The sequence below is a fragment of the Leuciscus leuciscus genome, assembly GCF_965113295.1.
Source record: "Leuciscus leuciscus genome assembly, chromosome: 5".
NCBI lineage: Eukaryota > Metazoa > Chordata > Actinopteri > Cypriniformes > Leuciscidae > Leuciscus > Leuciscus leuciscus.
Window position 1 is genome coordinate 45,108,971 of NC_138729.1, and position 17,564 is coordinate 45,126,534.

General features: G+C 37.5%; 1 protein-coding gene and 1 long non-coding RNA gene across 2 annotated transcripts; one reads left to right on the forward strand and one right to left on the reverse strand.

Moving 5' to 3' along the window:
- Positions 1–70: 70 nt before the first annotated feature.
- Positions 71–4,016, forward strand: LOC309499241. Its single transcript, XR_014206162.1, has 2 exons — positions 71–1,658; positions 3,562–4,016. It is a non-coding gene; the product is annotated as an uncharacterized lncRNA (long non-coding RNA).
- Positions 3,864–15,591, reverse strand: LOC309499227 (uncharacterized protein). Its single transcript, XM_082170404.1, has 6 exons — positions 15,402–15,591; positions 13,978–14,133; positions 6,198–6,307; positions 5,844–6,045; positions 5,718–5,762; positions 3,864–4,867 (listed from the first exon to the last, which is right to left on the reverse strand). The coding sequence occupies exons 2-6, from the start codon at positions 14,123–14,125 to the stop codon at positions 4,830–4,832; spliced, it is 543 nt and encodes a 180-aa protein (XP_082026530.1). The 5' UTR covers positions 14,126–14,133; positions 15,402–15,591; the 3' UTR covers positions 3,864–4,829.
- Positions 15,592–17,564: the final 1,973 nt, after the last annotated feature.

The window sequence follows — 17,564 nt, forward strand, 5'->3', positions numbered from 1 at the left end:
TTGTTTTATTAACACAAAGGATATCTGTGTTAGGAATTCTGGGCTCATATTCTTACTTCTATATACTGTATATATCTATATTTTTTTCAATGTATATATAAAATTTTAGTTTATTACGTTTTGGTGATTTTAGTACTTCAAATTAAAATTAAAATGAGAAATATTGCCTGGCAGCTAGTGGAAATTATAAAGGTTTAAGTTTTAAAAAAAAGAATCAAGTAATAAAAAAAATTTCGCGCTCTAAGTTTTTGTTAATGATAAGAGCTCCTTAAAACAACAATGTATTTGCACACTTGGTGAAGAAAGCTGTTCTATTCTATTATATATTCTCCATCCATTAATTATCTAAACTGGTTTATTGTTCTTCGGGTCACGGGTGGCTGGAGCCTAACCCAGCACCCTGAACGGAGGGCCATTATATTCTATTCTATAAGCAATTTATCACAAGAGCTCAGTACTCTTGAACAATACTCACAGTACCACTATGTTTCAAGGACATTTTAAGGACATTTATGTTTATTTTGTTAATGTGTTTTGTCACTTCTCGATCTACCAACATGGAACATTTCTTTAACTGTCCTTGTAATGTGTATAAGTTATGTAAAATTATCTGTCAAAAGTACTACCTACACATAGTCAGAACAACGAGCAGGGATGGAGATTTGGAAGCAAGTAATACACCAGTGATGAGGAGGAGCTTAAGCAGGAGGGCATCAGAGAGATGTGACTGCAGGGTTTCCAGGGCTATATTTAGCTTTTGTGTTGCCATGTTCTGATGTATGTGGCGAAACAAGCTAAAACGCATATCCTTGACTTTAAATTTTGCCATATCATTTGTCCAATATTTGAGATTTGTGAAAGTGCAGATGATAGGCTTTTTCACTTTCTCATATTCATTCATGCATAACACAAAAGCACTAGAAAATATGTTTATTTGGTAGTAAAACAGTGCATTAATAGAGCGCAGTTTCAGTTGAACACCATAAAGCTTAAACTATCCAGGATGATGTGCTTAATTTTAAAATATGCATTTTTGCATTATATTCGGATACACTATTTAGTAAATGCATAATACAGAATTTTAGCTGTGCTTAGATTTCATCAAAGAAACATTTCAGCAAGGGCATCATCAGTCAGTTCATTTGTGATTTCTGGTTCTTTTTGCCTCATGGAGTTAATCAATAAAAATATATATAATCTTTCTTTAAAAATTCTGAGAATGTGAATTTAAAGTAAAAATACTGTATAAAAAAAAGAAATACAATAGAATTCATAGTCAACAAAAGGTTCAACAAGAATGGTAAGCTTGCACAGCGAGCTGATTACTTATCAAGCTAAATATGTATGTTATTTCACATTTACCAAGCTTTCACATTATATGGTTAATAAAGACATGAATATGTGTGTGCAGATCACTACTAGAAAAACAACGCACATCAACTCACATCAACAACTGTAGTGCAAAGCACATGAGTGATACAAGTCGTCCTTAAATACTGATCTTATATGCCTCATGGTTGAGCAGAATTGAGCAAATGACATTACACGTCATCCGAGTCTGCAGTTTAACCACTTCAGCACAAGTGGTCGCTCTTGACTGAGTTTTTACAGTCTCCCTTTGAGTACCAAATTACATACAATGAACTATCATGTCTAAAGTGTGTAACAATAACGACTCGGGGTAAATGTGAATTAGCTCAAGAATATAGGGAATTTTGGAAATATGAATATTTATGACTCATGGTCATAATTCATAAGTCGCATGTACATTTATTTTATCAATTATCGAGATTACCTTGTTCTGTACTGTCTGATCATTACAGTTAAGAAGGGGGTATCTCTTTTCAAACTCCAAGAAAGTTTTATCTTCTGGCCGCGAATATCAAACTTTCTGAGTTTATGAATTAAAACTACTCAAGGTAGTCAATATCGAGCTTGTAGCTTAGATCTTTTAAAATTTCATTGACTTTATAAGGTGGGTTTTCAAACACAGAGACAATTAAAAGTATACATGGGTTTATTAATAAAATGGCACACACTAGAGATTATATAAACTACAAACATAAACGTACGTAAAAATGCAAACAAACAAATAAACATTTAACCGAACAAAAACATAAACATAGCGTGATCAGAATGAAAATGAAATGAAAGAAAGAAAGATATAGAGGGAAGATAGAGGGTAACTTAGTTCACAGACCTAAGACCTAGACACCTGGAACAGCTTTTATAGGACTCAATATACTTGCGAGTGCTCTTTCTGGTCAGGCTGAAGAGGGGGGGGGGGGGGGCGCGTGCGCGTGTCCGGCTGGTTTGCGTCTAGCTTCGTCTTCTGGGTCGTTTCGCAAGACGATGTAAAGGCTCACTTGAATTTAATGTTACCGAGACTGTTCAGATTCGTCTCCCGGGATGGGAGAGGCTGGAAATCTTAGTTGCAAAGACCGGCTGTTACGACTCGAACATGGGTTCGTTCGATGGAGAAGGCCAGGGCCTCCTTCAGATGTTCCTTGGAGAAGCGCTGCGCCGGGGAGAAGAAGGTCCGAAGAGAGGATGAGTTGGAAGAGCGATAAGAGAGAGCGAGTTACTGAAGGTCTGGACTTTTATCAGTGTCCCATGTGCCGTCCCCTCCTTCGTGTAGGACGAATCAGCTGTCGAGATTTTTCGAGCGGGAAGATTCCTTTGTCCGGTTAGACACGCCCACTCGAATGAGTCATGATTGACTTTAACTTGAGAGGATTTTCTCCAGACATATGAACTTATAAAACAATGCGCATCACTGAATTCTGCTATCGGAATTCAACTCCGTTAGCTGGAGAGGATTACAGAGATATCAAAAATAGAATATAGGCTTTGTAGCCATGCAAAGATACATTATTATGCATTTGTATAGGCAATAGTAGTTCTATTAATGTTACAAATAGGACATATGCTTTCCTATGGTTTACACACACCTCTTAACACACAAATATATATATTTAGTACATTTAAGAGTGACTTTATGGGTAAAAGTCCTTTTCTGTAGGGGGTTTCTGTTTCAAAGTCCAGAGCGTGTTTGTGTGTGTGTGTGTTGGAATGTTGCGACCCTGTTATCTCATGCATAGGGCTGGATAGCTCTGTGGTCAAATTTTATGACCTGCCAATGAGCTCGGGTTACGGGATGCGATTCTACTGGGAGAACATTCTTCAAAAATACATTTCAGATCCAAACACGCGAGGATCATAACTATATGATCAAAACAACATTAATCACACATACATACAGGAAGTTCAGATACAAGTCTGAGTTACACACATTAAAAGTTAAACACCAAAGGATGTTGGTGTGTGTGTGTGTGTGTGTGTGTGTGTGTGTGTGTGTGTATGTGTGTGTGTGTTCTGGAATGTCACGAGTCTGTGAAGTTGTAAAAGTCACAGGGAGTCCGCGCTGGACTGGGGGGGGGGGGGGGCGCTGGTGAATTATTCCGTGGGGAATTATTAACCAGTGCTGTTTGGACAAAGAAGATGTGTTCGACATCACATGATTCACTTAATGTGAAAAGCAGATGTCATTGTTGCTACAAGTGTGACTTTTACAAGGTTATTTTGTCAGTAGTTCCTCCCATTCCACTATGTAAGGAAAGCTGCAACTATAGTAAGTGCATGACGTAAATGCATCATCTGGGTAAATGAAGAACTTATTCTTGTTAGAATGTTCTGTGTACAAACTATTCACACTATTGATACTATGGCATAGAATAGTGCATACAGGTTAAAACATATATAAATATAAATATAATTAAAATATGTATAGGCTACAGGTTAAAACTGCTTAAATGCTTGAAAAAAGTCTCTAAAAGTCACTAGCACTGCATTTATTTGTTATATATATGTTTCTTGAGCCAAAAAAAAAAAAAAAGCATATTAGAATGATCATATGTGAATAAAAGCCTAAATAAAATCTGTTCATATAAAGAGATCGAGTCTCTTCAGAAAATTTGGAATAAACCGCTCAATTCATATAGATTAGTTTTACAATCTCTTTATGAACTTTTTGCGTAGCTGTCAATGGAGAGACAGAAGATTTCATTAAAAAGATCTTCATTTGTGTTCTGAAGATGAACGAAAGTCTTACGGGTTTGGAACAACAATGGGGTGAGTAATTAATGACAGAATTGTAATTTTTGGGTGAACTTGCCATTTAACCTCATGTCGAATTACGCAACAATACGATGAGTAGTGTGTTCAGAAGTCAAAGGTCCGCACATGGCACCCTTTAGCGTCAATATGAGACGCAGATAGATATGGGCCAGAAGGCGCCTCCTAGCGGTCTAACCCTAACCCAGACCTAAACCTACCCATAACCGAACAAAGCTCTGTGCGTGTCATATTGACGCTAAAGGGTGCCATGTGCGTTGGATGAATGCGTTGGTATTTCAGCAAGGGATGCATTCGATTTAATGCAGGAAATGACGTTAAAGGGTTGAGTTCCAATGTATTGTCTGTTAATGGCTTATTAAAACGGATCATTTTGATAAGCCATGTAATTATCTTTAAGAATAACTAAAAATATTTAATTGTGCCAAACCATACAGTGCCTGTTGTGTTTTTATAGTAAGAATGCAATTGATTTACACCTAAAACTGTCAGTAATATTAATGTCAGTAACATTTATAGGTCACGACAAAAAGGCAAACATGCAAAGAAATGGACAAAATACCCCTGGCCTCAAAGAACAACAAGGGAATCATTTGCTCTCTCCGATTTTCTCAACATCCGTGTTTCCCCTCAAAGAAAAGGACTGTGTAGATGTAGACTGATTGTGTAGATGTAGACTGATCAGGGTCCTTTTGTTAGTGAACACATGAGCGTCTGAATCTTCGTGGTTTTCCTGAAAAATATTGAGAGATTCCGTTTAGTTATTTTTAAAAAATTGTCTTTTTTAAACCCACATAGCCTACTGTATAACATCTGATACGCAAATTTATACGGCCTCTAAATTATTAACGTGATCAAAACTATGTAGAAAAAATCTTCTGATTGATAGTTTATACTTTTCTAGAAAGTAAAAGGCTTTTTAGTATGATTCTAAATATTCACCTTCAGGTCATACATCCTTTTTGCTGTGAAATCTTTACTGATTTTTATCAAATAAATGATACTTTATTATGTTAATAATATTTCAACACTTGGTTTACTTGATTATGCAATCACAAAAAATTTTTTTTAGAACATGCAACACTTTTTTTCTAATTCTTGCATGATTATCAAACATGCGTATCAAATAAGATACATCAGGCATTTAAGGAAAGCCTTATGAGCTGAGCTCCCTCACTATTTCGTGAGTCATAAAAGCCTGATGTAGGATACTCAACAAAAAAACTAAAACAAACAAAAAACATGCAAACTTTGTCTAAAGGTTCAATAAACTGTTCCATTTAGATTTTTTGGACTATTACTTCACATGTCAGGCTTTACAGGGATAAAAAGTAAGTAAATGCAATTAGGGAGATTCTATATACCGGTATGTATGTACTAAACCTCACTATTTCAAGGGCTTGTTTACATACAGTATGCTCAAAAGTGTGTTAAATTAAATTATGAATTATATATTTAAGTAGCCTATGTTACCAACTTTAAAAAAATATCTGGATATCTGAAACTAAATACAATGATGAAGGGAAAATAGTGATAAAGAGAATATATATAAAAGTGAAGCCTACACATATAAGAATAGTTACCTTTGGTTGCGTACGGAGTTTTCAACTTTGATGTTTGTGTTATACCTATTAGAATGCAGAACATCATCACTCCTGTTTAACATATACTAGTACAATATTTCTCTTGCAAACATTTCAGAAAAATACCTTTTTTTTGGATTCTAAAATGCGGCATTTCAACTGGTTTAATGGTCACTTTATTTTCATTGTCTTCAGAAAACAGGTACATGCTGGGTTCAGCCACTGATTTCAAGCTCCGCCAGTCTGTTGATCCCGCCTCACCCCATTGAAATAGGAACATTTCATTAAGGGTCTTGTTAACAGTATCTTTCTGTTTTGAGGATAATACCTGTGTATGTGAGAGCAGACTTTGTTAAAAATGTCAGATCTTATCAAATCAAAAATTAGATAATAAAAGCACAAGAAACTATTTGACACTATGTCTAAAAATATTCCAAAAAAAACGTAGCAATTACTTTAATTCAGTGTCTCAGATCTTACCGTAAATTGTATGTCTTTACCATCAGTAAATGGGAAAATGGCCTTATCTCCCACCTCGAAACAAAACGCCATGCATTTCCTCTCTTCATAGATAATATCATACACCTGGACTGAAGAAGAAAAAGACAAATCATATTTAAAGCATTATATTAAATCACTATGGAAACACTTTCATTAATAGGCAACACTGTTTATAATAACTTTCACTGATAACATCCACATAAATTACACTTCACATAAATTAAATAATATAACAAGCTAAATTGTAAAAAATAAATAAATAAACTGTGAAATGTGAAGGTATATCAATATTTCTTCCCATCCCATCAAGGCAACATTTCTCATTTTTATTTAGTTTAACTTGATGTACTGAAATAACTAAAACAAAAAACCTAAAATCTAAATTAATAAAAAAAACTATATTGACATGTTTAAAAAATATAAAAATTGACAAGCACACAACAAAAATTACTAAAAGTTTATATAAATGCATAAATTAATATATGCATGTATGTATGTATATATATATGTAACCCAGGCTACTAGTAAACAAATAAGTATGTGAGTAAAGGCCAATTTATACTTCTGCGTCGAGGGTACGCCGTAGTGTACGTCGTAGGCTACGCACGTAGGCGAAGCCGTCGTGAGCATTTATACTTCTGCGAATGTCTGTGTTGATGTGCAGTTACACCGCCGAAACGCTAGTTGGCGCGGGTGGGTTTTAATGTTCCAGTTCCACTGTGTTTACATTCCTCGCGGCTATTTTGAGTTTAGGTTTCTACGAGCAATGGCGACTGAAGGAGTCATACAGATGGCTGTATTTCCGCACTTCTTCAAGCAATCTCTCGGTCACTTGGTCTATTTCCATGGCTCTTCACTGATCTTCGGAATTTAAAAATGGCGGGCGGGCGGTGTAGAGTGTAGGAGGAAACGCGATGCTATCCAGCCGACCAATCACAGATCTTGCGGTCCGCGTCGCCGCGACGCGTAGTTACATTTTTGAAGGCCAATTTATACTTCTGCGTCGGGTGCGCGTAGAAGGTACGGCGTAGCATACGCATTGACGTGTACCATACGTCGTACCCTTCGCCGTTCCCTGACGCGCACCTCCTCAAAAATGTAACTACGCGTCGCGGCGACGCAGACCGCAAGATCTGTGATTGGTCGGCTGGATAGCATCGAGTTTCCTCCTACGCATTTCCGGAATGATCTTCTGCACTCTGCACCGCCCGCCCGCCACGCAGAAGTATAAATTGGCCTCGAGGAGGTGCGCGTCAGGGTACGGCGAAGGGTACGACGTATGGTACACGTCAATGCGTATGCTACGCCGTACCTTCTACGCGCACCCGACGCAGAAGTATAAATTGGCCTTTAATCGAAAGAGAACAGCTGAAAAAAAGAGAAAAAGACTGTTCTAGACTGAAAAGAGAATCACCCAATCACACATTGCGCTGCAGTGACCGACACTTCTGTGAGCCAATGGCAGCAGCGCATCAGGTTGCGCAAGTCCCTCTTTGAATGCGAGCGGCAGATGAGAAAAAGCAAGTCAGAGAACGCAGCTGTGCGGAGTAATCTCCAGAAGTTTCCCGCATTTAAGCTAAAGAGTCAGAGTGAAAAGAGACCAGATAAAATAAAGTTGAATATTTGAATGAAACGTTGATAAGCTGTCATCGGAGCGAGAAGAGGACGAGTCAAAGAAATAGTGACTGATGCAGACCAACGCAACTTTAAAGTGCTGCGTATTAACTTCCCTGCTTGAATATAGACTATTTTCTTGCCTTGGTGAGTCCTATTTCAAATATAAACTTGATAATATACAAGAAAAAATGTTGCAGATTTTTCAGCGAACTTAAATATGAGGTTGAAATTAACTTGATATTAGTATGTGCGTGCATAACGATCTAGCCAGCTAGTCTGCACGCGGGCTAAAGCTAACGTTAGTCAAATGCATAGACAGTATAAGAAATGGACAGAGTCATCTCATTGGAACTCAATTGAGGCAAGTGAAGCCCATTTTCAGCGATTTTTTAGGACTTCCGTTCCTGACGCGCAGACTCAAACTGAGCTTCACGACGTAGATGTGACGTGAGCAACCCGTCTGTCTTCTAGTGGCTGTGGCATGAGAAATCTGAATCATTCCCTTCCGAATCTTGCAGAGACGGAGAGCGTGAGTAGGAGGTATCCATGAGCTAGGAGCAGGAGAAACTTTTGCTAGGTATTCTGATTAATTATTTTGTCATTTTGCCTCCACATCTCCCCGATTGCCCGCGAGCTTCTCCTCCCGTCAATACGGTAATCTCTCTACTGTGCGACAGAGAGTCGTGTGGTTAAGACGCAATCGTTAGCCTATACTTTTACAAAAACTGTTTTTACGGGGCCATAACATAAGCTACAAGGTAATGGGGCATTTTATACATTGTCGTGTTTCTTTAGAAATAAATAATGGACAAATGGAGTCTTTAAACGCCTCAGATGTAAAGTTATTCGCTGTCAAAGTGACGCCAAAATGAATGGGAGTCAATGGGATGCTAACAGCAGGTGAAGTTCTGCTACAAGATGGTGGCACGCGGCCGGCTTCAACTTCCGGTCGACTGCCTTCCCGCTTGGTCAAATGTGACAAGCTAGCGGTTCAATAAAATATGACGCAGATTCATGTTTAACTGTCAACGTGTTTAATAAGTTGAAATATTGAGTTAATTTGTGCTTAACTGTACATGTGAATTGTTTATGAGACTGAATTGAGTATTAATTATTGGTTCTGCCTTGTGTTTTTACAAGGCTGGGTTTTTTTGTGAGAGATTGTGATTCACCATCAGAAGTTTTCCTGTTCCATATCGGACACACGAGACGCAATAAGCGTATAAGGCGAGCCACCCACGGATTCGATTCACTTGTTGAACTGTGCTCATCAGATCTGGTAGGAGAATTCCTTTCCTTTTGTTTCGTTGCTCTTGGACAAAAAGGGCCTGGACTCATTGCGAACTGTTTTTTCTTTCTTTTTTTTCCTCCGAATCTTCAACTAAAGACATTTAACTTTGAACTGAAAACCAACATTTTCTTGAACTGAGTCAATTGATTCTGTTCGTCTGAGTCGATTCCACCAATTGAATCTTGAGCATTTGATTAACAACCTGAAAAGAATACTACAGTTTTGAGGGAAAAAGTGTTTATTTGAATTTGAAAAGTGAAAGTGAGAATTCATTCTGTACATTGAATCAAATTGACTGTTTATACGAATTCTGAGTATTCAAGTGAATGCATTATTTTGTTTGAGAATATTGCTTACTGTTTCCTTGAAGTATTGCATTTTTCCAATTGTTTTATTTTTATTTTACTTTATTGTACAAAGGGAATAATCTGATTTACATTGAGTCGAGCTGTTAAAGTTGCTCATTCAAGTACTTACAAAAGAGTGTGGAGAACAAATATTGTCACTTATTGTCCATTGCTAATTAGTTGATTACATTGTGATTTGCATATTTCAAACAACAAAAAGAAAAAAGATCATTTTACTTTAATATAAACCCTCAGTTGAATCATAAAAAAGACTGTTGATAATTCACCACCACTGTGCTGCCTTCCTCTCTCCAGTAGTCGCACCTATCTTCTGATCCTTTGGCCCATAGTGAAATACTTACCCATGTGACGCGCCCCACGCTACATATATATATATATATATATATATATATATATATATATATATATATATATATATACACTGCTGTATACTGTATCTTCACAATCAAAGGAGAAAGAGATGACAGTGATATTGTTCTATGGAATCACAATATTAGCTTGAATATTAATAGACACATTTACTGTAATTGTGTGATCTATTCTACACTATTACTACTAAGATGCCATCATGCATTGTTGAATCAAAAGTTGAATCACGAGAATACAGTCTTCCGTAGAAGTTTCTACGTGTTATCGTGCTCGTGTATAGGGCTGCATACTATGGAAGGCCAAAAGGGCCAAAACGTGTGAAACTGTCGTGTAAACACGTAATTTACTCGTTAACATGTAATTACGTGTTTACACGACCGTTTCACATGTTTTGGCCCTCCATAGTACGCAGCCCTAGAGACGAGCACGATAACACGTAGAAACTTCTACGGAAGACTGTATTCTCGTAATTTTGACTTTATTCTGAAAATATTACTTCACAGATTTTTTTTTTTTTTTTTTACGTTGCGGTCTAGGGCTTCCGCATGTTTCAGAACATTTATATTTAAAAGTTTCCCATAATGTTTACAAAATGCTAAAATGGAATGTTCATGTTATTTTAAAGTTTGCATAACCAAGAAATAATGTTTTAAAAACTTGACGTTTTGTGCAATCAGCGAACATTCAGAAATAATGGGAGCGTTAGAAAAACGGCAATTTTTTATTAGCTGGATATACAGTAGGCCCAGGGGCGTGGCCACAAGGGTGGCACGGGGTGGCAATTGCCACCCTAAAAATGAGCTTTGCCAACCCAGATGACAGCTCGGATTCTGATGTAATGTACAAACAATTTTCGGTTTTGGTTTATGGGGGGGACATCGACTTACCTTCCCCCCATCGGCTTTTATAAAAAAAAAAAAAAAAAAAGTGTATCTTTGATCGATTGGGTCACGAAAAGCACTAAGCAAATATGATCTATAACTCACAATAGTTTAGTTTTAAGTCTGATGTCTTCATGTAGATAAAGTGCATTTCTGGCCCTGCAGCAGGTTAAGTGTATAAGGGAAGAAGAAGAAGAAGAATACGCTTGTCTTGTCCAGACACGAGTATGGTTGTGAGAATCTCCACACACACGAAAGCAAACTATTCATTTGAATCGCACATTCTGACAGGTGTAATGGTAACACATTTTCATTCAAATCGCAGTGATTTCAGGAGACAAAACTTGACAAAAAAGGCATGTGGAGAAATAGCCAAATCAGCACAATATATTGAAGATCTTAATTATATAAATGTTTTTAATTAATATCTTAAAAGCTTTTTATTTCATTTTTAAATGGTTGACATTTTAGTTGTAACATCTCCGAGATTATCTTGACAACAGACTTGATTGCAGATTACCCAACAAACACAGAATGTTGGCACAACGTACCCAATGTTCTAACAACGTTTTAACAACATGGCCAAAAGGTTGCTATAACTACGTTGTGTGGTGAAGGTTGTTACGGCGTTGTCACAATGTTGACATTAAACCACCGTTCAGGGCCATTGCCTAAGGTTGTGCCTAGGGTGTCTGGACAACCACTGGACAACATATGTACTCGTCACTGCCCTGAAGCGCGAAAATCAGCCTTTTGAATTTCAACTGATCGTTGGGCCGTCTCTCATTCTTCATCAAGCAAGGATACGTGAGAATTGCGTTTAATTTACTTCAGCTAAATAAGGTACGTAATTATTCAAACACAACCTACAACTTCCTTATCTGATGTGACATTTTTTAACATCATCTGGTCAGGTATGACAAATATTGAACTTTATGCCAAAAGTATGAAGCCAAAATTACTTTAATGATGAGTAATTGATTTCAGCACTCATTGAACAGGCAGCGACGCGTAGCCTACTTGTTGCACGTTAATGTTTTTTACTTTTTTTTTTGGAAACGCACCCCAGCTGGCATTTTAACGTAGAGTCAACGTTGAATCAACGTCAGGTGTCAGTGTTGGATAACCGTTGGATTTTGTCATGGTTGTAAAAATAATGTTGATTTGACGTACAACTCAAATTTTATTTATATTTCTATGTTGAATCCATAGTGAGTTAACAACACCATTTCAACCATTTGGTGTTCAACGTTGTTTTGACGTTGAATTAATGTTTTTTCATAAACTGACATTATTTCAACCACATTTAAACGTTTAAGGTCAGTCGAATGCCAGCTGGGACAGAGAATTTTTTTTTTTTTTTGGAACTGCTCGCACACTTTTGATTTGTCGTCTCATTCGTTTCTTTGCCAGATTTTCGCATGTTTGCTCATGCTAGTTAGTCCACTCCCTGTATAATATGTCTGTTTGTTTGTTTTCTTCTCACAAATGTATGACTTTTGGAAGTGCAATTTGATTACCATATGCAGTTTTAATAAAGTTGAATTAGCTAACCTTCTATGTAATTTTTACTCTTCAAAGTGTACACTTGCAGGTGTTGATTATAATGAATTTACTGTTAGGCCCATAAATAATTAGCCTGACTACATCAGACTTAGTACTTCCGCTCAATTTCTGAGATAGCGACCTGTCTATCAGTTTTCCTCCGGCCTGAAAATAGCCGGCCAATCAACAAACAGAGGGCGGGCTGAGAGCCGTGACGTAGACGCTGATGCGTAGATTTACTTCACATAATCTGCAAAAGTCGTTCACAGCCATGTTCACTCTGGTATTTCGCTCGATGGTTTTGTTTTCGCATCATACATGTGTTTACAGTGGAAGTTAGATGCGGCTGAGCCAGCGCATAACACACGTCATAACCAAACGTTATGTGATTGGCTTACGGGTAACCAATGATTTTAAACTTCAGACAAGCGCCCCCCGCGAGAAAGAAAACGCTTTTCTATTATAGAGAGAGCGTATTTAGGCCACGCCCACACCCAGGGGAAAAACAATCAAACCGTCTCCATTGACTTTGCATTGCGAGAGGCTGCCTCCTTGTCATTTCTTGCTTCTAACAAAAGACAGAAAAATGCCTAAAAGCTGCTGTGTGACAAGGTGTACAGAAAACAAGCTAAGAAACCCAGAAATAAGTTTTTATTAGCTCTCGACCCCAAAAAACGAGTGTTTAGGACATAAAAGTGGATACAGGCAGTTGAGACAGAGCGTCACGTGTCTCATTACTCTGAGAACTAACGTACGGCCGCTGGAGGAGACCATAATCGGCAACACAGGATAGTTTATCTTACAGAAATATAATATATAAAACTGGCATTTGGATATTTGACTCACCAGTGACCAAATGTTTAACTTACTGCACACGTAGTGTATTTTAGTCATACTGAGTGTCAGGATCCCACAATTTACCCATTCGTTCCAGCCTGTATCCAATTTTATGTCCTCAAACGCTCGTTTTTGGGGGTCGACAGCTTATGAAAAATTATTTCTGGGTTTCTTAGCTTGTTTGCTGTACACCTTGTCACATAGCAGCTTTTAGGCATTATTCTGTATTTTGTTAGAAGCAAGAAATGACAAGGAGGCAGCCTCTCGCAATGTAAAGTCAATGGAGACAGTTGGTTTGTTTTCCCCCTTGGTGGGCGTGGTCTTCAGATTATGACGCGTTGCGCTCTGTCTCTATGCCCGTCCAGACTCTGTCTACGAAGCAAAGCGAAGTAGCAGAGTTTGGTATTACAAGGCTAATAAATAATAATAAGGATAAACAATATTTAAAAAGTATATAATTATATAACATATGACTAATAAAAAATTTACCACAAAACATAACATGCTACATGGGGGATATCTATAGACCTATCTAGCATAAAAAAATAATTGTCAGAACGTGTCTCTCAGTTGCTGAATGTCGCGTAGCAACGTTGCGACAGCCCTGTCACGTCTTACAATTCTACGTTGTTACAATGTTGCGAGCACGTAGACAGCGACGTTGCCATAGCAGAAATGCAATGTGCCACAGACGTTGCCACAATGTGAATGTGTTTGCTGGGTAGGCTAGAGACGTTGCCACAATTATGGGTATTCATTCATTTAGGAGTTATCACTGAGACTAGTTCTGCCTGGATAAGCAAATCATTTTATGAAGCATTCAGTTGGAAGAGCAGAGATTCAGTCTTTACCTACACCTTCATGGCCATCCTGCAGATTCTGCGTGACCAGCTGATGATGAGATTTGCGCCTGACCTCGACGGACACACACTTTTCACCGCCGGTGATACACAGTCGCGCTGGTGTAACATCGCGGATTTCCATTTTGCAAATCTTCATTCTGGACACTGATAAACAAACATCATAGACAAACAGGTAATAACAACTGAAGACCATAAAGGAAAGTTACAAAATTTACCCCAATCATAAGGTTACAGATAGATTTTTTATTTTTTTGTGATCAACAACTCACATATGTGTTCTCTTAGTATCATGTGTTATTCGGTAGAATGATTTATGTAAAATTTGACTTTGAACGGTAATTGTGCTTTGTTTCAACACAGGGGTGGGACGGATGAAACATAACAGTTTAAACGGCAACTATTCATCTAATGCTTGTTTTTGTGAACAATACCTGACAAGTAACTTATCCTACATATTGTTACAAACATATTTTGTAATTTATTTTAATTTAAAGGTTCATATTAACCATTTTTGTTCTGTCGCCCAATAAACAATACCCAGCTGGCATTTTAACGTAGAGTCAACGTTGAATCAACGTCAGGTGTCAGTGTTGGATAACCGTTGGATTTTGTCATGGTTGTAAAAATAATGTTGATTTGACGTACAACTCAAATTTTATTTATATTTCTATGTTGAATCCATAGTGAGTTAACAACACCATTTCAACCATTTGGTGTTCAACGTTGTTTTGACGTTGAATTAATGTTTTTTCATAAACTGACATTATTTCAACCACATTTAAAAGTTTAAGGTCAGTCGAATGCCAGCTGGGTAGGCGATTATCCTATGCGCATTTTGTAATCTTTCTAATGGGCTATTTTGACGAAGACAGACAAATCCGTTTACAATTAATTTTCTTACATTTCTTCCTTGAGTCATATTGAGTGTTTGCTAGTTGAATAGCCTGTTATTATGAAGAAAACGAGGTCAACCAGAAGACGATACATGCAATTTATTGAAGATTGGACAATTGATGATTATTAAAGAGATAACGTGTGTTGCGTAATTGAAAATGAATTTGCATCAAAAGAAACACAAGTCTAGAAACAGTATATGAATCTATGAACAGTAGCCTATAGGCTATGACCAGCTTTAACTGGCAGGACGCGCTGTCGGGACGGTTTAAACACTTGTTTCAACCGTCCCGACAGCGCCTCCCGTCATTTAAACCTCTTTTGCCCTTAAACTGAAAAACTTTAATAATGCACACTTAAGGGTGTGTTGCAGTAGGCTAATAACTGAAGGGTGTTTGACTGTGATTTAATAGGCTAGCCTATAGCCGATGAAAATTTTTTTTTTATAACGACAACCTGCTTCTTGCATCTATCTTGCTTGCAGCACTCTTTACAAATGATAAAATGCATGAATTTACCTCAGCTGGTTTTCGGATAAATAGAATTTCTCGTCCTCGCGGTTCTGGAGCAAAAGAGCGTCTGCAAGGTAACAGTGATGTCGTGAGCACTTATATGGCAGAACTGTGTTTATAATCCAGCACGTCTAACGCCCCCTTACCGGAATCATTACCGCATGCTGCTTTATCTCCAGTCTCGGATCAGGATCTGTTGAGAATGGGAACGGGAAGAATGTTGAGAATGGAACGCCCCCGACCCTCCTGCAACATTATACGGGAAAGAGTTGCAACCTTCCCAGTATTAGAAAATCTGTTTAACGAATTACAACTTGTCTCAATATTAATTTTTTTATTTTTTTTTATTTTTTTTTACAAATGAATGCATGCATGTAGGACAATTAAATTTAATTAATTGAGGTGTAGGCAATACTTTTACAGGTGACAAAAGTGTTCAAATAGGCTACTTCAGACTGATTTCCAACCTTGCATGAAATACTATGTTATTTAGTGTACTTACATTACTTAGGGTGGTTACTTGTAACAATAAATAGGAAAGTAGATGATATAGTTTGTGTAACTTGCATTGCAATTTGTTTATTTGGCTTTAACGCGCAAAGACAACGTATTTCTTTCTAAAGAGACTAAAAAGGGATATGTTTAAAATGTTACATCTTGGGTTAAAATATAACTATAGCTTTCAAAAAGGGCAATAGAGGTGGGTGGGATGTTGATATAATAAATTTATGTAATGGACGCTTCCTGTTTCAGCTGTTAAGTTTTATTGTATCTGACCAAAGTGACACGATGATGTAATTTGAGCTTATCACATTTAATCTGTAAATTATTTTTTGAAAAGTTTACTTTTCATTTCCAATACGTTTTTACCTGCTTATTAAGAATTCAATGCGGTTTTCAATTGTTGCTTAAGAACTTGGATGACAAACGATGACCCTTTAATTTTGGATCAAGATGACAAGTGAGAGAGAACAGGCAGGGCTCTAAACCAAACAGGGCAGCCGGGGAACAGCCGGGGAAGCATCAGTAATGAAGATTAGTCTATGAAAGGAAATTGGTTGGGAAAAGATTGCAATTATTCATGACATACTGTAATTAAACTTGGGTTATTTTTTTCCACAAATAGTTTCACAAAATAATATGACAATATATTCCAATGCTCATTCTGCTTAATTATGGTATTCAGTAATCTGAGCAGGGCCTATTGAAGCTTGTTAAAAGGTAATTGCAAAACTTATATCTCTCAATTCTTGTATAACATATCTTTACTGAATTTTACACACTGCAAACATATCTTAATCAAACCCCCAATGACAAACCCTTGGCAGTAAGTATATGAAAATAATAATGATAATAATATAAAATAAAATGAATAAATACACAAATAAACTAGATGTACCGCATCGCGGTACAAAATATGACCGCCGCTCAGGCCTGCACTGGCTTTCCACAAAAATAAATGACGTGGAGTAATTTGGCTGTATTGCGTGTTTATGTATATACCTAAAAAAAGTAATAGTATGTGCATGTCTGTCTGTGTGTGTGTGTGTGTGTGTGTGTGTGTGTGTGTGTGTGTGTGTGTGTGTGTGTGTGTGTGTGTGTGTGTGTGTGTGTGTGTATGTGTGTGTGTTTGTGTATGTGTGTGTCTGTGTGTGTGTGTGTGTGTGTGTGTGTGTGTGTGTGTGTGTGTGTGTGTGTGTGTGTGTGTGTGTGTCTGTGCGTGTATGTATGTGTGCGTACATGTGTGCGCGTGTGTGTTTGTGTGTGTGTGTCTGTGCATGTGGATTTGTATGTGTGTGTATGGGTGTGTGTCTGTGCGTGTGGATGTCAGTGTGTGTGCATGCTTGCGTTTGTTTGTATTCCTGCATGTGTGTGTGTGACAGTATCATCCTAAACCAGCAACCCTTCGCTCAACAGTACCATCTACAGGCCGATGAGTGTACAGTCACTAAATGTGCACATAAATGAATTTATTTTATACCCCCCCATGGATGAAATTCTACAAAACTTAGCAGAGGATACCCCCAGAGGATGTCAAGTTAATCATACACATGAAATATGGTGCAGTTCTGAACATCTCCACTGAAGATAGGGGCGATTAAAGCAGAATAATATTGCATTTTCATTTTTTATGGGAGGGGCGCAAATCACAAATGAGTGATTATGGGC

Coding starts and splice junctions, on each gene's coding strand:
- LOC309499227 (XM_082170404.1), bottom strand. CDS start 14,125: ATGAAGATTTGCAAAATGGAAATCCGCGATGTTACACCAGCGCGACTG. Junction 6,046..6,197: donor GTAAAGACATACAATTTACG/GTAAGATCTGAG, acceptor TCACATACACAG/GTATTATCCTCAAAACAGAA. Junction 4,868..5,717: donor AACTCCGTACGCAACCAAAG/GTAACTATTCTT, acceptor AATATTTTTCAG/GAAAACCACGAAGATTCAGA.